Source organism: Lissotriton helveticus, chromosome 5_1 (genome assembly GCF_964261635.1).
Source record: "Lissotriton helveticus chromosome 5_1, aLisHel1.1, whole genome shotgun sequence".
In the NCBI taxonomy this organism is placed as follows: domain Eukaryota; kingdom Metazoa; phylum Chordata; class Amphibia; order Caudata; family Salamandridae; genus Lissotriton; species Lissotriton helveticus.
In genome coordinates, this window is record NC_136065.1 from 1,558,731,248 (window position 1) to 1,558,755,397 (window position 24,150).

Genomic DNA, 24,150 nt, shown 5'->3' on the forward strand with positions numbered 1-24,150 from the left:
GAAGCTTGCAGCCAGGGCCCACGACCAAATAGGGCAGCACAACCGCACCCAGGCGGAGTGAGGGTGGAGACGACCCAGGTTTTCAAGAGAGCTACATCGAGTGTTTGTTTTGGGCTTTGCATCTCTGAGGTTTGATTTGTATCCTCTCTGTGGCTGATGGTGTGCTCTCTCTCTCTTGTTGGTGTCTCCTCTAAAAGTGTTGGGTCTTTCTTCTCTGTCCATGATGGCGTACCTTCGGATGCTCCAATACTCTGGTGGCTGCCTCTCTTGATGGCCTGAGCTCTCTTGCGCCTCTCTATGGTCGAGCAGCTGTCTTGCATGTCCGTGGCGTTGCTGTTCTGTCCCTTCTAAAGCCTGTCTTGTTGCTGTTGGTTTTGCGTCTTTAAAAGGTCTCTCTCTTCCCTAGATGAGAAGGAGGAGGGCGTCCTCGGGAGCATCCCCATCCTGAGCTTCTGCATCTCGGCCGCGCAGCCCACGGACAACATCACCCGCAAGTTCACCTTCAAGGTCAGTGCTGGGGAAGGGGGGAGGGGCGGGATGGAGGGAGAGTGGCATTGCCTTCGGACATCCTTCACAGCTGGATGTGGTTTTACTAAACACCTTTTTAGGGCTGTAAACCTATTCGGTACCTCAGAGTGAGGCAGGGGATTGTTGTGCCTGTTTTACAAAACTTTTAGACTCCCATGATCCTAGCCCTTACTCGCCCCTTCCACGAATGTCCCCACTTGCTGATTGGCTGGTAGACGTCTAAGAGACTTAAAGAGCTATACCAGAGGAGGAGTTGTATGCAGGTCCACTGTAATTATGTGGCATTTGAGGACCAAATTATGTGGCAAGGTAGACTAAATAATGCAGCAACAAAAGGCACATTAGGCAATCTAAGCACATTTTGTGATAATATTTTGTCATTTTTCACATCTGGACAAAGCGTTTTACCTTATTAGTACCAGTTTAACATCCAAATACGATAATAAGCAACTGAAAGATGATAGTCAACCATTGTATAGGGCATTTCACTGCACGGCAACATGGCTCAGCACAGCTCAGTAACTTTCAAACCATTTGAGCTTAAAACAAAAATATACGTTAAAATCGGTAGCTTATACAGCAGACGATCGATTACGTGGCAAATGTGGCAATCCATGATTATGTGGAAAAGGCAGAGGCCACAGAATCGCATAGTTTCAGGGGCCCTGGTTATATGTCCCTGAGCAACCTTTATTTTGGGCATACATCCTGACCGAATAGTCTGCCCTTCTGGCGCATCATGTTGCCTCAGTCTCATCCACGACGGTGCTCAAGCACCGCTGAAGAGTCATTCCAGATTCCTCTCAGTGGTCCGGTAGGGTCTCCTGTTTCATCTTACAAAGGGTGCCCCAAATATTGAAAAAACCAAGCATAACCCAGATGAAAGAGCGCGTTGATCGTTAACTTGTAGGCCTGTCATTCTGCACATTTGGCTTTGAATTCATTTGTAAGTTAATTAATTATACATGATCATTAGTGTCTAATCCGTCTTGAGAACACTTCTGTTGTTAAAAGGAAAACAGTACTGCGAGAATTGATTCTGATACCACACAATGGTTAGATCTTCCTGGAATGGCCCAACAAACCCCTTTGTGCGCCTTAACTACCAACTCCCTTTATAGATCAGCTCAACTGCATCATTAAAAGATTTACCTAAAAAAATCAGTGGCAGCCTTCCATTTTGAATTTTAATATTTTTTATTAGTACATCACGCAGGGCTCCTTGCATTCTTTGAGCTCTAAATTCTATAAACCTGAGACTGGCGGCCGGGCGTTCTCAGCAATGGGCGCACAACTGTGGAATAGCCTCCCGCCTTCAACAAGAGCACATCAAGATCTGTTCTGGTTTAGGCAGATGCTAAACACCTGGTTCTTCCCAGCATAAACTCAGCCACGGCTAACTCTCTCTGACAGGTTTTCTTCTACGAGACAAGCATCAGGATACCTTTGAGGTCTCAGACTCACTCAATAAATATTCTTTCATTCATTAATTCATTCCTGATTGTAAAATCAACCTTGGGAGTCGGGTGCGTGAGCCTAAGGGGGAGAAAGACTAGAGTGTGGTTCGAAACTAGATTGGCGCCTTTGCTATACTGTTCATATTTATTCATGTGTCTTCCGGCAAGACTTGAAACACTGCCTCTGTTCAGTGCAGAGACTCGCAGCGGGCCCTGCCAATGTACCTCATCCCTGGCTCAAGCACCACTGCTGTGCGAGAAATCCTTAGGCAACTAGATGGTCATAAAATATATCAGACCATACATTTACAGTAATAGCACTAGACTCAATGTACCACTGTTAATTATACAAAGATCAATTTTATTAATACAAACTGTTAAAAAATGGCTCGAAGCTCATGAATTCATGAAGTTTTATCAATGGACAATAGACATACATGAAGTGACGGAACAATATAGAACGATTTAAGACAACAATTATTAAAAAGCTATGTCAAAATAAGATTAGTGCAACTATAAGTACTTTGATGTCATTTCACAAAATGTAGTAAAAATAATCGCTTAATATATTATAACATAACATCGCAATGTATACATACAATATACAAAAAAACAAAGAGCCAAAGGAATAGATAAGGGACAAGGACAAAATAGGGATAAATAAAATGATGCAGTGTCGATTTTTCAATGTAACAACACGCGTTTTGCCCAACATGGTGCCTTCATCAGGAAAACCGCACTGAGGATTAATGCATAGAATTGAAAGGTACACCGAGTATCGATATATCTCCAAACTCTGGGTTTTGAATAACGTGCCTCTAACACCAAGTGTGGAACTAAATATCACATGCTAAAGTGTGCACAAAAAATATTATTGCTCACGTGAGGAAAAAAGTGGAAATAAAAAAATGACAGAAAAGCATTGAGATTGAGCTCTGCATTTCATAAGAGCTGTGCACACCCCTCTGCCAGTGCACGTCCACTCTTGTTTCCTTCCCTTTCCCACCACTGGGACTCCTGGGGGTCCTGGCAGAGCACTACAGCCTCTTGCTCTGTGACTAGGCAACCCCACATACAAATCTGCCAATGCACCTCTGTGACATCAAAGTGCATTCTCTCCCATTCGAGCAGTGGAACCATGTTAATTATGTCTTCCTTGCTAACTGAACCTTAAAAATAAATACTTTGCAGAAGTGTCATGCAGAAATTCCACAGGTTCTTTAGTTTAAAAATTAGGAGCTTTCTCCAATGAGTTGTTAAACACATGTAGTGCTTTTTATTGGGCACTCAGAGTCTGGGCAGGAATCTGAAATACATGAAGTTCTCTTTCCGTATACCAGAACTTCGACTCCAGCATGTTAGAGAGGAGGTGGCGAGCAGGTTCCTTCCGGGTCAGGCCTCTTCGTCACATGTTCACCCAGCACTATCCACGCAGTGGTCCTTGAGGCCCCCTCCAGCCCCAGTTTAATCTTCTTTCCACCAGGTGGCAGAACACATCAATTGACTTGTTGACATGAAACACACAACTCAGAATAAAAACAAGTCCCCAAGGACAAGTGAGGCCTTTTCTTACTCACACAGCATCTTCCTTTACCCATGTCTCACAAGCTGCGCCCATGGTGAAGCCAGCTGGGTAGTGCCCAGCATTAGACACTGGGCACAGGCACCCCTGTATGTTCTCTGGTGAATGTTCTGCCCCTATCCTTCTATGCCCCCAACAGCTTCCTACCTACTTGCCTGTCCCACTTTGCAATACCACTGCCCCGACTCCCTGCTTCCTTTGGCAGTCTGCCTTCTTTCCCTCCCTGCCTTGCCATACTTCTCTTTCTTTACAATGCTTTACTGTCCCACCTTACTTATCTCTCTTCAGCCTGTCTTGCCTTCAGCCCACCTATCTGCTTCTCCTTGTCCTGTCACTTTACCCAGCACACTTTCCTCCTCTTTCTCCCTAATCCACTTCCCTTCTATGCCTCTCTCACCCGTCTAACTCCTCCATAATTCCCCACCTACATGTTCATTCCACCCCACTCCCTTGCGGACTTGCATCGCCACTCCGCCTCACTGCCCTGTTGCTATTTTTCTCTCCCCCTTACTTTACTTCCCAGTCCTGGCTTAATCATGCTCACTTCTACCACTCTCCCCTCCCCGCCTAACTCTGCTACCCTCAGTATTAATTACCCACTACCCTTTCCACCTCCCCATTCTGTCTTCCAAACGCACCTTTTTACCTCCCTTTCTTCCCACGCCTTTCCTCTGACTCCTTTTGCACTTTGTGTTTGGTGGTTTGACCTTGTCTCTGTCTTTCCTTCTAATTCTTACGTGAGGGGCCCCTGGACAGCAGAGCGACCTTCCACAGACCCTTGCTGAGAGGTACTGCCTTTCTTCCGATTTGCTGCATGCTTGAAAGATGCTACCCCTAGAGGGTAAACTCGCACCGCATGCTTAAAAATAACACCGCTGCAGGGGTGCGTTTGCTCTGCATGCCTGGAAGACCACGTGGAGGGTCACCTACGTTCTTCGTGCATCAATCTGTGGGCATCATGAAGTGCTAGTGAATGTTCATTTCCTCATTGTGTTTGCACGCTTCTCTAACTTGCATTGCATGGGCTTCCGGCTACAGCTCTTGGTGTCAAGCACCTGCTAGCACATTTATGGGTTGGGACCGGCTGAATGGGGCAGGTTGTGTGGAGGTCTCACCCATAGCTGGGGCACCTGCTCAGGTTCAGTTCTGGATTCTGGCAGAGACATTGTAAAGATGATGGTGAAGGGTACCATGGGTTCTAATTAGGATATTGGTAAGTAGTGAGGTCAGCTGTGGAATTTATGGGCGAATAGTCTGAATGGCGGTAGAAGAGAAGATGATGGCATAATTGGTGAAAAATGGTGGCTGCTGCAGGTGAGAAGTTGGGTGTGGCATAGGTGAGGAGTTGAAGATACAGCCGCTGAGAAGTTGTGACTTCTCTGGGAAATATTGGGGACCCTGCCGCGCTGGGAAACCCTTTGTGGGTAGCTGTTGCGCGCTATAAATGCAATAATAATAATAATAATAATCCTGCATGTCATGAATGGCAGGTCGTAAATGTCATGGGTTAGGTAGTGGTAAACCCAGATCTGATGCATTTGGTGAACCAAGGGAAATGTGTGAAGGAGGCCACGGGTGAGCTGTCAGGGAGGCTACAATGAGACGGTGATGCTGTGGGTGAGAAAACAGGTGTTATGATAAAGAAACCGGGGAGGCTACAGATGAGAATGTGGGGCCGCAGGGGATGATTGAATAGATGAGCATGGAAATTCTGAGGTGGGTTGGGTGAGGTCAGGGGATTCCGAGTGCAAGAGCTTTATCTGCTTACTACGACAGCACAAATGCCTCAATTAAAAAAAAGTTTAGCCCCATCGATGCTTAATTATGCTTCAGAGCCAGGTACATGCTAGACTCTAGAGAAAATCAACTCCGCCAACCTGAGCAGAGTCAAACCGCTCTGTAGGGAAATTGAGAACCAGTCAGGCTATGTACATCATTGGTCACTTGATGAAATCGGACTAGCCGATGCCTCTGAAATGTTTGAAATCCCAGACGAAGTCAAGTGCACATACCTTACTTTTTCAAGACTGTCAACTTTACAGGCTCTGGCTTATTGAGGAGTGTCTCAATTTCCCTACAAAACAGTTTGCTGTGTATCTGGATTCAAGCGACCATTTCTGAAGCCACATTTTTGAGGCATCTCTTAAGAGTGCCACGTTGTCCCAATTAGTTTCTTTTAGTTGCAGTAACCAAAGGGTGGGCTTTAAAATGCCTTAAATAAGGGTTGCATGACTTAGTCTGCTAGAGCATTGCAAAAGAGGCTTTGGGTGATGTTCCTCACTAAAAACAAAAGCCTGCACTGCTTTACTTTCTGATTTTAATTTGACCCCCAGGTAGTGCTTTGAGTGCTTCCCATCTCTTGAGCCCCTAGATGTGCTTGTGCATTTTCAGCTCATACCTGGAATGCAGTCTGACTCATCTTCTACCTTTTTATCTCCAGGTGACCCTCTGCCGGCCAGGGGAATCTCTAGACAGTAATGAGAACTGCATCTCTCCGCAGGCGGAGCACGCTGGTATCCGCACCTACATCTTCAGCGCTGAGAGTGCAGAGGAGATGGAGTCCTGGATCCAAGCCATGAGTGAGGCCTCCAACATGCAGGTCCAGCCAACCGACAGGTCAGCACATCCCTTTTCTCCTGGACTGGTTCACATAGCCGCACTGAAAAGGAAACTAGTCCCTGCCCCTCTGTCTGATGTCAGTATGATTTATTAAGTTGGTCTTTCAACTTCAAAAAAATATTCCTGCCCGACAGATTGTCTATGCAGTTAATGTATTTTTTCTGATTAATGAAATATTTTCCTAAAAAAGTAACTTGCAACTGTAATAATTTATTAATGTCCCTATCTTTTAGATGCCTCAGGTGTTTCAGAAAAATGTAGATCTTACCTACTACCCTCTTTCCTAGTTCACCTGTTTGCCAGAGTTTTTGCCAGAGTTAGATAAGCTGAGGTGGCCTTCAAGGTTATTAAGGCACCACTCTTTATCACTGAAAAATATCAAGCGTAATCACAATGATGTAAATAAGCGGTGGCAAAGCAAATAGATATAGCTTTCAAATTGAGCCCTGAAAAAAGTGTTTAATAAACCCTGCTGCAATGATGAGAAATTAAAACAAAAATGACTACCTTCTATCTACAATACAACTATTACATAACCAGGTGTGATGATTCATTAGACATCTCAGGTGTAAAGTAGTCCCTCATGCATTGCAGCGCAATTACTCCTCTGAAGGTGGACTGATTCCTTAGCCTGCCAGTAGCGTTAGTTGAGCGCGACATACTCCGATGGGAGGAGCCATAAGCCCACTCTATGTATTTTAAATGATTGGTAGCAAAAAGTCTTGTAGACTGCTGCTCTGTCAAGTCAGACCCATGCCTTGAGAGGAAGGAGAATCGACGCACAATGCCGATCATAAAGCTTCCTCGAGAAAACCAACTTGCAAAGTCCGGGCCCAACACTCAATGGCAAGAGTAAGCATAGCAATTGAATCAGCAGCGCTACACGCTATGAATAGATGCTTACAGGGTAAGTAACATAATCCTTTATTCTATATGAAAACGAAAACACAAGCAGAACCTTCTATGTGAATCTAGGTTTAATGGTTCTGCTCAGTACAAATTTCAAGAAAGCTTGCATAGGTGAGCTTCATATTAAGTGGAAAAATGGTTAAACGTTCAGTGGCCCATTAAGTACAGAGCAGCACCTTCAGAATAGGTGAAAGGAGGTAATTAGAAAGCTGACAGGTTGTCAGCATCTCATCCACAATGTTCGATGTGTCAAACAACAGGCTGGTGTTGATGGCACCAAGAGGATAGTGGCAATCTCTTTGGCACAAGTTCACAGAAAATGACTGACACTGGTTGTTGCACAGCTGCCCCCACGTAGACATTAGTACTCGTGTCCACTCTGCATTATATCCCAGGGGTTGTATTCGTTTTCAACTTTGTTGAGTCTTCCCAAGATGGAAAAATAAAAATCTTCTTTTGCTGTTAGGGAAATAAAGCATAGATTTTATTTTCTACCCCAAATATCAAATTTCACCTCCACTTTGTTCCTAGCCATAGATTAGCCTCCATAGCCTTGACCATAAAAGACCACCCCCTGTGTCAATCAAAGCTCCTGGTGTGGGTGCTCTCTGACAGCAGGTCTTCTTCACTATTTACAGTACTTTCTTGCATGTACTTGGTCACCACTGATAAGTTTTGGTAGCGATATCTCTTTGCAGTTGAGAGAGTTGGCCACTTTGGAAAGTCCCCAAATCTTATCTTTGCTAATTAATAGTAATATTGTATGTATTCTAGGAATGAGGCGATGGACACAGAGAACACACCACCCAGCCAGGACCACCATGGATTCTTGTCCCATCGGGAGCGTCAGAGGGCTGAGCTGGAGAAACAGAGAGGAGAGGGTGATGGACGAGGATCGGAAAAGATTGAACGAAGGGCAGAGCGGATGGAAAGCAAAAAGGAGGTTCCACCCCTCAAATCAAATGGGTTGCCTAACCCACAGGAGATGCCATCAGAACCAGGGAGCCCATACCCCGATGCCCCCCGAGGCTCAACCTCTGCGGACCGAACCCTTCAGCCCAATGGTTGGCAGTTCCAGTCACCCAGCAGACCAGGCAGTACCGCCTACCCACCAGTGGAGGGTGATAATTTGGCCCACCGCCGCTTCGTTCCACGCACTAACACCGACAAAGTGGCACAACGCCAGAGTTCCATGACACAGTTGCAGCAGTGGGTGAACCTGCGCCGGGGAGCTCCTCCTCCTGAGGAACTGCAGAGGTAAGCTAAGAGCATCCAATATAGAATGTGGAGCTAGTCCTTAAACAGTGAGCATAAGCAAGCAAAGCCACCCGCCCTGAAACCATATCTAACATATCCATGTGACATATCAGTGAGAGTTAGCCTGAGCGTTGTAATTGTAAGGTGTATGCCTTAGAGGAACAAGTCGAACTCTACCTCTGCAAAGAACATCCCTAGGAGATGCATGCTGAGCAGCCATTTTGTTAGTTACTTTGTGTATGGAGCAAAACTAGTAAATAATAGAGCGAAATCTGTGTGGGATATGCCTAGAAGGGGCCAGGGAGACCATAGGGTACGATCACTATACATGTATATATCGGGCATAAGAAAATATGTCAGTCTAGACTTGAGATCATTAAAACTTTTACGGTGCTCATTTTGTGTGGTTGTGGTTTGGTTGTTCATGGGCTGTGTATTTTTGAAGCAGTGCATAGAGCTGGTTTAATGCCTCTTTCTGTTTTTCAGCCCCAGCAGGTTCTTCCCTGTGCCTCATGGAGCACGAGATTACTATGACCCTTACTCGCCACAGTATGCTGAGGATTACCCATTCTTCCCTCCTGGAATACGCCCAGATAGCATCTGTTCCATGCCTGCCTTCGAGCGGGCCAACCACCAATGGCCGGTGGAAGAGAAGAGGCCAGCCTTCCGCAATGGTGGCCCCTTTCACCCCCGGGACTGGAAGGAGCCCCACAGCTATGGTCGGCAGCCGGATGGGTCTGTATGGATACCGGGGAATGGACGGCAGCCCATGTACTATGATGAAATTGACGGTGCCTCGGACTCTCTTCGGAGGCTATCCTTCCAGCCACGCTCCCGCTCTGTGCCACGGTCTCCCAGTCAAAATACCTACAATCGACCTCGGCTTTACTCACCTGTCCGGTCGCCCAGTGCCCGCTTTGACCGCCTACCACCACGCAGTGAAGCCATCTACGCTGACCCAGCGGCGTACATGATGAGGCGCTCGGTCAGCTCTCCAAAGGTAAAAGGCTCTTCTTTTTATATCGAAGCCTACCAGACTATTAGAATGAGGAAAGCACAAATCAAACAATTGGTGGAAATAACTATTTTAATACAATGAAAACAAATCCATACCTTAGGGGATGCCTTTTTCTCCATGTTATCATTTCTGTGTTTTATAGTTTTATCAGTTAAACTGTATGTGCAAATGTAATAGTTATTTCAATTGAAAACGTGTTGTTTGTAATGGCAATGCACTACCAAACCATACTTATGGCACTCCACTCCACTCTGTGCCATGTCACTCTATGCCTCTCCTCGACACTCCACTCCACTCTACTCTACTGTACTGTATGTCACACTACAACACTCCACTCCACAATATCCTGACAGCCCACTCTGTAGCACTCGATGCAATTTTACTATACTACAGTTCACTCTACGACACTCCACTATCACACTCCACAACAGTTTATGCCACTCTATGCCACTTCAATCTATGCCTCTCCACTCTACGCCTCTCGACTACTCTACGGCCCTCCACTCTACGCCCCTCTCCTCTATTCAGCTCTACTATACAACACTGTGCTCCACTCTGCCACTCCACTCTAGGACACTCTGCCACTTCATTCGAGGCTACTCTACTCCACTCCACACCACTATCCACTCTACGACCATCTAAGCCACTCTACGCAACTCCACTCTAGGATACTAAACACCACTTTACTCCATGTTATGCCACTCCTGGACACTTGACTGCACTCTACGCTCCTCTACACCAATCTACGCCCCGCTGTTCAATTCTATTCCACTTCATTGTACAACTCGACTCCTCTCTACACCACTCAATGACATTCCACTCTACAACACTCCACGACTCTACGCCCTCCCCTCTATGCCACTCCACGCCACTATGTCACTTCACTCAAAGCCATTCTGTCACTACACTCTATGAATCTACTCTACAAGACTCAATGACATTATACCCCCCACTCCTCCACTTAACTCCACTATACGGCCTACGCCCTTCCACTACACTCTACTCAACACCCCTCCACTCTAATACCCTTTACTCCTCTCTATGCCACTCTGCGACACTCTACGCAATTCCCTCTACTCCACTCCAAAACACTCCACTCTATGTTCCTCCATTCTGCTCTATGACACTCTACTCTCCGCAGTTCCACTTTGTGCCACTCTACAACACTCTATGCACTTCACTCTAGGCCACTCTACTCCTCTCTACACCACTTCATTCTATGCCACACCATTCTCCACCACTCCAATTTATTACTCTACTCTGCTTTACGCCACCCACACTCCACTCTAAGACGCTCCATGACAATCTATGCCCTTCCATTCTGCGCCACACCATGCCACTTTACTCCACTCTGTGCCACCCCATGCTACACCACTGCACTCTGACACCCCACGCTACACTACTATGACACTTCACTCTACGCCCCTCTACACTGACACTCTACTCTTCTCTACTTGACTGCACTCTACCCTTCTCTACACCACTCTGTGCTACTCTACTCCACCCAGTGCCACTTAACAACACTTTACTCTTTGCCACTCCTCTCTTTGCCACTCCTCTCTTTGCCACTCCTCTACCACGCCACTCTCCTCTACACCACTAACTTTTAGTCATGCTGAACGCAGCCACGTTTGTGAACAACATGGCTAAAACACATTGGCAAAACATATAGCTCTTGCATAGGCGAGGCCTATTGGCTTTGCCAATTCTTGTTTCAGGTACCAAGTGTTCATTCTTTCGCCCTTCCCTCCTACCCTTGCAGGGCTCCTGTTCACTAGTAAACACTGTTGACAACTGTTGAAATGAAAAGAAATTTGAGTTCAGTCCCTGGCACCCTTTACTCGTTAGCCTGTATCCTTCCTCCGCCTGGAAGCAGGAAGACCAGGCGGCTTGAACAGAAGCTATAGGACAAATGTACTGTGTGTAGGAACCCAGCATTTAGAGTATCGGCGAATACTATACTGCGAGCCTGCAGACACCATGAGCGGAGGCGAGCGGGCACCGTGAGTGGCTGGGAGGGAAGGTCTGCTCTTATAGAGGTTTCTATAAGAGCACTCTATTTACATATGATTCGGAGCTAGCCCTACAGTGGTATCTCTGCCGAATTGATGAACAGATGCTTCTTGATGCGTTGTCATTGGTCTGTGAAAGTTGCGTGGACTATTTCTAAACATAAGAAAATCATATCAAATTGTTCAGTAAATGTTTACATATTGATTTCTTTCCATATACATTTTGGAAAGTTTATAGACTGATGTTTAGTGGACTTTCAGGAACTGTCTGCCGGTCACGAATAGTCTCTTTTCCCACAGCCCATTCCCCCTTCCCTAAGACCCAGAGCAGCGCCGGTCCCTTTTAAAAGGCTGCAGAAGGCAGCTCGAATAGCTTACATGGGGTCTGCCGCGCTAATGTAATGGGACGTCCTTTGCTTCAAATTAATCTGGGATTTCAGTAAAACCTCCTTATTTGTGAACAAAATCACTGTCCTTAAACAACCCAGCTGGTCTCCCCGCTAACTGCAGGCCATCCTCTTAAGGGATGGCATGGGCTGAATTCAAATTCCCCATTGACTAATCTTTCAGACATTTTCATACTGTTATCACTAATTGAGTTTGTACCCACCAGATGTGTCACGCCCCCCTCGCCTGAGATGACCTCAGTCAGGCTGACCTGAAAACTCAAGAGGTAGGGGTGGGTGTGTGTCTGTGTGTCTCACCCAGGCTCAAGGCTGAGATCAGATACACGGACAGCGGTTTGCAATCCAGCACCGGTGTCTGAAGATCTGTGAATGTGGCTAAAGGAGAAACAGAACAAACACTTATACGGAATTGCACTTTGACATGATAGTGTAACATTATTTGCACTTCTTCTAAATGCCATGAAACACATTACACAAGTGCATACTTTCAGACAGTGTGAAAGAAGATGGGTAAAGCCAGAATGAAACCCAGCGCTTTATCGCATCTAGGCACTATTTGAGTGTATGTAAATATCTATCTACATGCCTGTGTGATTAAAGGTACATGTATCGCACGTCATGTCTAAATGTGATCTGACTCTGCCCATGCTACAGAGCTCGCTGACATACCACGGTTCAGTGCGCCATGTTGTTTCTTGTGCATGGTTGCAACCAATAATTAAGTGCTAGCAGGGTTATGCTCACTAGGCAGTGGGCTCCTCACATCTGCTTTCGTGTCAGTATTTCTGCGGCACAGCGTGGCCCCCTTCAGCCCTGCATATCTAGGTGATGGGACGTCAGACCTCAGGTGCTCACTCTCCCCTAACCCAAACCATCAGCTCAAGGTCGATCTGGTCTGTAGGGCTATTTAGTGCGGCTAGAAGGGCTGTTCTTTCTGGTCAGCGTGTGGGCCGATGCTATGGCAGTGCGTGGGACAGTTTTATGATCTGTTGGGCCGGTTTTTACTGTTGACTTGTTTATTACCAAAAACATTGCCTGAGACAAGCACAGATGCATGGAAGTTTCCAATACACACTTATGCAAAACACCTATGAATCGCGTCTTTACAGTTTCAAAACCCCCCAATTTTCAGAATGTGGGGCACTTTTTATTTAACTATCTGATCCGCTAATGGGGGCCACTTTTATTTTGGTGCCTAAGACATTTTTTGTCAAACTAGGCAATTAAATCAATCACCCAAAAAAGTTGCAACTTCATTAATATTGAAAAAAAAATCCTCATTGACCTTTGAAGGCAAATAACCCTCTAAAACACAACGAAATCAGATTTTAACAACACTAATTTGGAAACCAAACACAAAAAGGAGCAACGCCAACATCCTGTGATGTGCAGAACTGAACTGCAAGATTGTGCTGGGTAATGCAAATGCTTGAATGGCAACAAATCATTCAAACCGCATATGTCTGAAGACAAGTCACAGCGGGGGCATTGGGTGCGGTGGGGGGGATTTTACACCACGGATCACAACGCTGTGATAAATCATTCATCTAGTATGTATCTTCAGTGGCCTCAGGCTCACGCCTTATGCAATGAATAATTCAGCACATATTGTAAGTCCACAGTGACACTAACCTGCAGAACATGTTACAGGCAAATATTTTCACTGAGCTCTGCACTGTTTTCCAGTAGGCATGTCATGCCCCATCTACTATTGGGCAGAGAACTCCAAGGTCTGTGTCAAGCTGTGAACAGTAGAGCTATTCATGAAGACCTATTTTTTTTTATACATAACACTTAAATCGAGTGTTAAGCAGGTTGCTGCGCCCTGCTATTTTTTCTATGGTTAAGGAATCTAAGGCACAGGAAGATAAAAGGATTTACCCACGAGAAGACATTCTTTCTGTCAAGACAAGCTGAGATGGGATTCAAACTCATGCCCTACCTACCCTCTTGTTCCAAAGTCAGCAGTTTAACTACTAGTCCTGGGTTTATCCTTTGTCAGTCCTTCTTTGGAGGCTTTGGGTGTGAGGGGTTAACTTTCTGTTGTTTACCTTCAGAATGGGATTGCAGAGCTGGCAAGTACGGGCATAGTCTGTCCTTATAGACTGTCCGACTCATCGACTGTTAGGTAAAGGCCTGTGGGATGGCCATGTCTTACCTGTGGACGGACGGCTCTGTGCCAGATCTCAGAGACTTTGAGTTTGGGCCACCTTAATTATATGTCTCTTTTGTTTCCACAGTATGATTATATGGCAGACCGGCGGCCGGCAGCAGCAGGCATGTACCCCTACAACTATCCAGGATCGCCCAACATTCACGACAAAATGGTAAGTCCAGGCAGTGAATAACCTCTTCTAAGCAAGCTCCAAACAATTCGTGCAATGCCTTCTTTATACATTTTATTGACATTTTACTTCATGGGTCGTAGATAAGTTTCTGACATGGCAAGGGACATGAATAACAATATGTTTTATACTTGAGAGGCTGATTTCCAATTAGGCAACTGTAGTCCATAGGAAACGCTACTTATATGGGTGGCAGGCTGCCCTTCATTGATAACTCCAGCGTTATTTGTGACTACTGTTCTTTGTTTCTGGACGTATTGCCTATGTTTAGGGAGTAGCATGGTCTCCTATTAACCTTTTCCTGCCTAAATCTGTTCATAAAGGTGGATTTCTTATTTCGGATGCCTTAATATGCTGTTTGGCAACTCACTTTAATGCTTTTTATTGACCTTAGTCTTTTCAGAAATCCATATAATAAATATAAATCAATAGTAATTAATTAATTGTCAGAAAAAATGAAGTTTATATCCAGTACAATAGAAGACCGGCATTGGCAAAGCGTGTCTGGTCTTTGCAAGCCTGTGCTTTTTTCCCTTTATTATTTTTTGTAAGCATGTATAATGGAAACGAAAAGTTTCAAAGTAAAAAAAGAAATACATGAAAATGCTGTATTCATACGTTTGCAAACAAAGTGTGGGAACAGTTGCTGGGCCCTCACAAAATAAAGAGGAACTAAAAAAAAAACACGGAAGGAGAAATGTACCTATCGGGCTTGGCATTGTAGTGCACTACTTTTTAGGTGGATGGGCCCTTTTGGTCAGGAAACTACCGCCATTCACAGTGCAAGAGAGTCCATGGCGAAGTAGACTGACCCATTTGCTACCTTGCTGTATGCTGTTGTGGGCAGAAGCAGATGCGAGTTTTAATTAATGGAACAGTGGGTGAAGAGGGCTATCGTCCAGACCCAATAAAAAGGAGCTACATTAATCATCATCCCTGGATGTAGACCCGAGGTTCTCGTTGGCCAGCACAGTGACTCATTATCAGGCACCATACCAGAGGAAAGTACAGAGAGACGCATGAGTGATCCAAAAAAGAAGGCGATGAGTGGAACTTTGTATTAGTAGGACGAAAATGTACCATACAGTAGTGTCTTGGCATTTTTAGATGCAAGGATGTTTGATTAGCTCACAAAGGAAAAGTGCTGGGAAGATGCAAAAGCCAAGTTTTGAGTTTCTTGTGATAAAGTTGATGGTTGTCCAGAGATTTGAAGGACTGGGGCAGAGCGTCCTTTTGCATTTTTGAAAAGTTTTCATTGCTTTTGGCCTAGCCTGTGACACAGAAACTGCACACATTGATTACAATAAAATGAGGCACATACTGGGCTCACTGAATGGTTCTCACCTGTTAGCAGTAGAGTCTGTGTGTAATGAGGCAGCATTGACTTATTCTCGTTAATGACAGGAGCGTGACCCGCGTGTGCATGGGTGAAAATCTGCACACCTAAGACTTGTGGACATTGGTCCTGTGGTAGCATCCGAGAATAGTTGCAGAGGCAACCTTTGCTAAGCAAAATACTGTGGCCTTCAGAATAGTCACCATGGCAAAAACTAAAGCAGATGCTAGCAGTGGGAAGTATCTGGATGGACTATAGGAAATAGAGTATAGATAAATGCTGCTATTGTTAGTGAGGCAAACATTTAAAATGAGAAAATTAAATAAAACAAGAATTCAACAGAAAGCCTCCAAAGCTGGCCTTTCTTATGGAGCAGCGGAACACCCAAGTTGTAAATTTTCATTTGAACTGGAGCAGGAAAAATCCTTGCTAGGAATCCGGCAACAGGAGTAAGTTAAAATAAATTGGCTTTTAGGAGATGCAAGGTATCTCTCTGCTGTTTAAGTGCAAAAAATTGCACTTGAAGAGCCAAGGCGTGCATGGAAGGCCTATAAGAGATCAAAGACACAAACTTTAAAAGGAGCACAATTGACAGTAAATAAGAAGTCCGAGAAGGTACATCATTTTTAGGTAGATAGTTTTGTGAAATCCTTGAGGGGGCACTTCTACCCACTGCGGCTTTTGTCTTGTAGCCCCGGTTCCCTCTGCTGTTGGCTGCTTAGCCCTTTTAGCCTGGTTGTTGGAGAGCATGATGCCCATTCTGCGGCATGTCACTACAGCAGAAGCAGCTCGCACTGGGGAAATGGTGCAGGGGGAGAAGGAACGGGGGAAAACGGGGATTTTAAAAAAAGTGACAAAACAGGCGGGAGGAGTGAAACGGGGGACAGCGAATAAAAAAAAATAATAATTCCCTTCTGCCCTCCAGCATCGCGTCACGCTCTTCCACTCCTTTCCGTCACTGCAGGCAGGCACAGGCTCCCAGCCTGACCTGCGTCCAATCCTGAAGCTGCTCTCATCCAATCCTCACATGAGAGCAGCTTCAGGATTGGCCTGTGCACCCATAATGTGCATCTGGCCCTGCTCCCTCCAGCCCCAGCAATGCAGCTGGAGTTGTAGAGGGGTTACTGCTCATGTGTTTTTTGGCTGGCCTGAGACGGGCGGCCAAAACCCACATGTGCAGTGTAGGTAGTGCCCACCACTCCTCCCTCCAGTCTACCATACCCTGGCCCTGGCACAAGCTAAATGAAACGATAATAAAACACGTTTTTAACCCGTTTTATTATCGTTTTATTTTTACATTTTTTAAAGTGCTGGCGGGGGGAGGGTGACGCTCCTCCACCATAGCGGAGGAGCCGCTGCTGCTCTACCACCGTCTCTCCCTACTCTCTGACTGCAGTCACTGCCGCACCATGCCTTCTGTTGCCTGCCACTGCTTAGATCTCAACACCTCTAGGGCTCTAGCGCAGCCATGTCTCCCTTCCCCAACTTTGTCTAACTCGTATTCCTGCTTCTCCACCTTGCAACAGCACATTTTAATGACCAACGCTGCTGTGTACCCCGCGTGCCAGATGTGACCTGATACCGAAATCCTGCAGGAGTGTGGGATAAAGATAAAAGAAAGACCATTGTGGCTGTTAAACTCTACCTTTAACCTGTCAAAGCAGTGGGCAAGAGAGCGGGACAACGAGATGCTCAATAATGCATACACGGAAGCCCGCAGAAGTGCCAATTACCTAATAGCCTGTAAGGACACACAAGCATTTCGTGCAAATGTAATTGCTCTACTACGACAGGTGGTTTCACAGCTGTTACTTTGCAATACAATGGCAGTTATAGATTCTGAAACACAACATAACAAGAAGTCGAGTAAGTGCTCTAGAAAGGTAGCACCCACCCAGTTAATTGCTACCCTTCGGCTACAGTGGGATCAACATCTGTGATACCGGACGGTACCCAGCTTTGAGTACAGTCAACACTTTGAGTGTTTTGAGAGTGTTGAGTCTAAGTCTTGGTCAACCACACTTTGGAAATAGCAGTGTGAAGCCATTGATTTAAAAACTGACAACAAACTAGGTACACATGAACAAGAGTAACCCTACCCTTCCCTGCTCCACGGACAGGCGAGATTAAGTCCTTGTGAATTGGACATTATTTCTTTCCTTTCTTCCTGGTCATAAAACTGTGGTTGACCTGGTTTTGGAATGACTGTAGCTTGTTTCCTAGGGGTGGTCCAGTGTAGGCAAAGCACCCCTCTTTGCCCAGCCCGGCTTCTTTAACAATCGGCATCCTGGAATGTTTGTTTGTTTGATGATGGCTGCTGGGGTTGTGAGATCAGTTGTGACACTGCACTGGATGGCCCCGTTAAAATATAACTTTTTCTTTTACCACATATGTCATATCCAATGGTTCTAAATAATCACCGTGAGAAAATGGGGTTCTTCTGTTATAGTACCCCCAAACACTTTTTGCAAGGCTTTTGATGTAACTTTGGCTGTAAAGTCCTGGGTCCCTGCTGTCCAGGTTCCCAGTACCAGTGTTCTTTCCTTAAAAGTGATCCCCAATTATCCATTCAGGCCCCCTGTAAGTCCCTAGTAAAAGGTACATGGGTACGTAGGGCATTGGGACTGAAAAGGTTCCCCCGGGGGCCCTCATCAAAGCCATGCAGACAGCCACTGCAGCATACATGGCCTGGTGCAGACAAAACAACAACGTCTAAATAGCACACTGCCTGTGTGCCATCCCAACTACCACTACCCACGATATAGGTAAGTCACCCCGCTAGCAGTCCTTACCAGCCCTAAGAAAGGGCGCATTATATTAGAGGTGTGGGCATATCAGCAAGAGCAGATATGCCCATACAGTATTGGGGTCTATTCCTTAATATTGTATGTGGTAGGGAAGCCATAAAGAGTACGTGGGCTGGGAGCTTGACAACTCGAGTTCAACAGCACCATGATGTCTCCACTGAGCCCAGGAGTGTTTGATACCAAACTACTCCTTCCAATAAACCCACCCTGATGCCAGAGTGGGATTTATTGAACCCTGTACCTAGAGGCACCTCAGAGGTGCCCCCTGAAACCTACCAACCCCAGTCTGGTCACTGAATGGCTAACAGCCCTCATCAACAAGGCTAGCTTGTGTTTGCTTTGTTCGCCCTAAGTTGGCAGGGTATTGCCAGACGTGGGCCCCTTGCTCACTTTGCCACTGGATTCAAGCTAGTCTGGCTGATGAAGGGTGTTTCCCAGAAACCGGTCCCAGGATGCTTGTTTCTGGTTCAGGAAAGACCTGGCTTGACAGTTCGGGCTGGACTGTTCTCATGAGGCACAGGGTCAAGACTGATTTGCATATAGCTGGGTCTGAACTGAGGTGGCGAAGTGAGCTAAAGAGTGATGATGGATTCAACCCAGATCTGTGACTGGGGGTGAGTGTCTGAAAAGTTTCAGCGCTCCGTACATCATCTCCTTGTGTTTGCTTTGGTATATAAAAAATATCAATATGCCTGTTTTTCCAGCAGCCTTTCACCCCGCATGTTGTTACAATGCGGTCGTTACCACGACCGCGTTGTAACAACGCATACCATTACCCTGCAAGTTGTAACGGCTTACAGAGGTGGGCGCTGGATGTTGAAATAGTATAATTTACTATTCCAACTAGAGTCTGTGTGGACAGTAAGGAAGGTGTTGGATTTTAAATCCAACACCTTCTCCCCCCTCTGCAAGTCGTTGTTATGACTTGCGGGGTAATGGTATGCGTTGTTACAATGCGGTCGTGGTAACAACTGTGTTGTATCAACATGAGGGGGTGACGGTTTCGTGATGAAGGTTGTTCACCAAAAAATACACATTGACAAATAACTAGTGGAGACTGCAGGGAATGTATTGGCGCAGGAGTGCCTGCATTTAGGAACATAGTCCCTGATTCTTCCAGGAGGAAGCAGAGTAGTGAATGGTAAAGTTGGTGATAGTGACGCTCACAGCTACGTCACTTCACTTTACTATCATGAGTATGCGGACCATGCCTGCATGCCAACTACCTTCATAAGAGCTTTGCTTCTTTAATACTTTTGTGTTTTGTTTTGTTTTTTATTCTCCTGCTTGTCTGTCGATGCCTCCCTCCCCCCCCATGCTAGGACGAACTTTTAGACCTTCAGTTACAAAGAAACTTAGAGTATTTGGATCAGCAGGTAGGCGATGCTTGCAGTGTTCCTTTCGCTGCCTGTTTTTTTCTTTGTGTTGTGGCATGACCCCCACCCCTCCCTTCTTGCCTCTTACCCTTTATCGGCATGGGCTTTCTTTTCTTCGGGTGCCTGCTGCATGCCGGTCCCAGCTGCTAGATTGTATCTGATTGATATGCATACTTTATGCTGGATTTTGTGCACTTTCCATAGTTATGTTTTACCTATAACCTTTACATATGTCTTACCAAACTCCACTAAGTTTTAAATAGCTTCTACAAGTCGCATGTGTTTCTGCAGTTTAAATTTGGTGTACATCAGTCAAGGATCTCTTTGTGTAAAACAATTTTTAAGATGGTTTAGGATGTTTTCATGTACATGGACTCCTTCGTATAACATACAAAGTGGAAAATTTCTAAATTGTCCACATAAAATGTCACAAAATTTGACACGGAATCAGACCCTACTTAGAAAATGGTTATGCTCCCAAAACCGGAAAATATGATTGAACAGATTATGAGACCAAAGTTTAAGGAAGGAATAGATGTATTCATAATTTTGTATATCCAAAGAGTATGGCATGCACACTGCTTCAAAAATCAACACGACTACATGTTAGGAAGATACATGTCCCTAGTGAAATGCACAGTAGTTGACAAAACCTGGTTACAGTTGCAGTCCATGCAACTGGATTGAAAATATCTACTTTTACTCTTGATGGTATTCAGTTCGAGTAGTGGCAGTGGGTGGGGTTGTTAATAAGGCTCGCTCGAGTAAGTTGTCTCTCAACGTTGGTGATTTTGTACTTGCAAAGTGGCAAATTTCTGGACATCTTTTGGGGGATTTTCTATTTTGCAGATGGTTGGACTTTCTTTTTAGGACCACGGGGATGAAATTTAAATTTGGGTAGCCCTGACTTGCGCTAGTTAGTTGTTTTGCACAGTGGTAGACCAGAGGATTGCTTGGTGATTGTGTCACCTGATACCTAGCTCTTAATGCCTGCTGTCATACTGATGGATTATTTGATGTTTGAGACCTTATGTTTTTGCAAGTCTCGTAGATTGAAATGCATGGACTGTTCAAAATTCTCCTTTACTTTGATCGAAGGCGTTATAAGATTATGCTAGTTTGGTCCACATACAGAGACGTTTTAAGGCATGGGCAAAGTGGGCTCTGGCCCAGGGACCCAGTCCTTCCGGGGGCCTCGTTACAGAGCCTGCTCTGTTTTGCAGAGTCATTAAAAAATTCTTAAACAGATTTTTTTTAAATACCGTTGCCTTCAATTTGTTTTTAATGTGGGTCATGTGTGAGGGTCTATTACAGACATTTTGTAGAGAAATGTTATGTTTATGTTTCATGCAACATCCATAAAAAGTTTCATTTAGATCACAATAGGACCTCACGTATAACAAATGTGAGGGTGTCACAGAGATTATTTGCAGTAATAATAATATAAGATGTAGGGCAGGGGACACTTCCTACTGGTCATTTGCCAGGACACTCTTGCAATAACTGCTGCTCTAAAACCTACCCCCAAAAACCATTATTCATTCATAATATTAATGAGCTGCTGCTGTGCTACAATATTGAAAACACGTCACTATCCCTGAATGTTAGGTGCAAATACATGTCGAATTTGGACCGGTGTGCCTGTGCACTGCCAGTGACCTGGCCAAAGAGGACATGAAGGAGCTGAAATCGGATCATAACTTCAAAGCTGTTTCGAACAGGGGCCCCAAAAATACGTTTGACGCAGGGCCCCCAAACTCCTTAAGACATCCCTGTCAACATATGGCACAAGAATTGATTGTGCATCTCTGCAGAGGGCCTGATTTGAGACTGAACAGACTTCACCTTACTAAGGTATTCCTCGTCTGAACTGCCATTGCCCTCGTTGACATAAGTTTCACTTATGACCCAATTTCAATGGTTTGCAGAGCCAAACGCTTATATGAGGGCATGTTAAAATTCGTCCAACATTTCTATCTTTCAGGATAGTGAGCTTGAGTGTTCCACAAGCTGTGCACCTGATGTTACCCTAGTCTTATGTAAACATTGGTTACGGCTATGGTGCTGGCCAGTTCATTGGAGCTCAATATTCAAACTGAGTTCAAGACGTAAACATATTTTCATCAGCCTTCGATGATAATATTGGGAAAAGTTTGCATTTAATAAAAAATAACTTACACTATCAGATTCCAGTGTCATGGATCAAACGCTCCAATGATCAGGATGGAGAGATTCGTTTTGTGGGAAGCCATACATCCACTCCCATGCAACCAAAACTAACTTTGTGAAAAAACATTGAAAGGTGATGTGGACTTCAGGGCCAGTTTGGAGAACCAGCCCCTGTTTTAAAGGGGCCTCATTACAACCACACACATGGTCAGTGCCTACAGACACAAGATGGCAGGAGTGTGCACAGTTTGGTATCCTACAACAGAATAATTTCGCTAGGCTGGTAACCATGGCCTGACTGAGATCACAAACCAGCCCGGGCAATTACTTCTGTCCGGCCCCGGGGGAGGGGTGGGGTGGGGTGGTGGGGGCTGGTGGGAACACTGGTGCTGCGCGGCTACAAGGGCCCAATTTTGCAGCACCGCTGCAAAACTAGCCCCCAGTATGAAATACGGCCCCCACTGGTCGAAAACTGGCACCCACCCTTCCGGCTCACCGGAAAAACACCACGTGCCCGGTGCGGCCAGTCTGGTCCTGCTGATAACTGAGTGAGCAGGTACTTCAGAAAATGAGCTTGTTTAAAAGCCTAGTACCTTTCATATTGGCCAATCCACTTCTGGCTTTAATTTCTAAAATAGATGCTAGAGAGAATCAAGAAATGCAACAGTGAGTGTTGATAAGGACACTTTTTAAAGCTGTGATAGATTGTCACCTGGAGCCGCCAGTGTTCTAGATCAGTATTTAATGGGTCTCCTGAGTAGTTCTTACGTGTGACCAAAGCCCCTGGTCGCCTTATAAAACACCTTATACGAGTGACACTCAAAGTATGGCCCTCTTGACCTTTACATGTGGCCCCCCTAGTGAACAGCAGCACAAGATGCTGCTTAGTTGCTGTGCACTAATTTTCAGAAAACAAATGTTAAAGAAACTTGCAAACATTTATTAACCTGCCAATAAATGCTTTCCCGTTTATTTAACATTCCTGACCCAGCCAGACCCCCAAACACCACCCTGCTGGCATCAGTGCGGCCCTCGGTCACACCACAGAACATACTTTGTAGCCCCTGGACAGATATTTGTGAATATCCATGCCTTGTACATATAGCATGTTTTGTGACGAAATGAAGGTCTGACGCATGCTGTGTTTGCTTAAATACCCCTCACACACCAAAAGGGCCCTTGGTGTCATCCCGCCCGCTGCGGGATGGGGCGTGCTACGACCTGCGACTACGCGGGAGCACTAATAATGTATTACTATGTGTGGTGCAAGAGTAGTGAGAGGGAGGGTCAGAGGTGAATGCAAGAGAGTGAGTTTAAAAAGGACCTGGCCTCTTAGACAAACAGAATTTAATAGGTCAGTTAAGGCTGGTGCTGATAAAAGCGTGGTTCCGAGATATCCTGCGTAATGTGCGGAAACTCCTAATGAGTCAACATGTTTTGAAGCATCAAGGCTTCTTCATCAGGACTAACCAAGATCCCTCCTGTATACACTATGTTACTCAAAATTGTGATCTAAAATAATGTGATATATACAATCTGAAAAGAACATGCAATTAATCAAGCATTTTGTACAATGCCCAATGGTATGCCTTAATTAATATTTAAGTAAATGAGAGACGGCGCCCCATGAGCCTCAAGAACGGATGGAAAGGATGTTGACACCGAGTAGTGCCCATCAACAATCCCTTTGTCTTCGTAGCTCCATCCCACGGGCTCCTCAGTGTTAAGCAAACACAGCGTGCGTCCAACCGTTGAAGGATACGCACTTTCCATAAAACGGTGATAAACATACTTGACTCTACCCCCTTTTAGAGGTGGATCCTTTTGTTACTGATTCTAAGTGGAGGATGTATCCCCTCCAGCGCCCATTTAGGGCACTACCTCTTCACACCCCAATCTTGTTGTTTATAGAAATGATGGTCTGACCAAGGAATTCTGAAATTCCCTAAGAATGTAGGATCGGTGTCATATGTTGATCTTTGGTAAACATTGTGTCCAGCTTTCATCCACAAATTGGGTGCCAGAATCACATAACATTTTTCTAGATAGTAATATAGCTGCTCACAAAAGCACTGAAAAGGAAAATTAACACTTTCTAAATAGTTTAAATGAGTAGGCAGCTGTAAAAAATATTTTTTTTGCAAATTTAGAAACCTATTAAAGTTCAGTTGATGAAAAGAAAAAGATACCTGAATTTAAACTTGTAACGATGTTCCTAAAGAGTGGATTTAATGTGCATCTCTTACAGTGACCCAAATGTTGCCAACCTCACTGATAGAGAATCAGCGACAACTCTTATATAATATACTTACTGAGCCGAAAAGCTTT

The 24,150-nt window shown here is 45.1% G+C and overlaps 1 protein-coding gene across 9 annotated transcripts in view; it reads left to right on the top strand.

Annotated features, from left to right (window-relative positions):
- PLEKHA6 (pleckstrin homology domain containing A6) overlaps positions 1-24,150 on the top strand; it is a 687,077-nt gene that overhangs the window by 579,540 nt on the left and 83,387 nt on the right. For 5 of the 9 annotated variants that reach the window (XM_078644650.1, XM_078644656.1, XM_078644652.1 and 2 more), the window contains 5 exons: positions 407-507; positions 6,008-6,183; positions 7,870-8,352; positions 8,839-9,352; positions 14,030-14,116. In XM_078644650.1, coding sequence (XP_078500776.1) covers positions 407-507; positions 6,008-6,183; positions 7,870-8,352; positions 8,839-9,352; positions 14,030-14,116 — 1,361 coding nt within the window. Of the gene's footprint in view, positions 1-406; positions 508-6,007; positions 6,184-7,869; positions 8,353-8,838; positions 9,353-14,029; positions 14,117-19,599; positions 19,654-24,150 lie in introns of all 9 variants that reach the window. The other 4 variants (XM_078644647.1, XM_078644649.1, XM_078644651.1 and 1 more) reach the window with 2 other exon arrangements.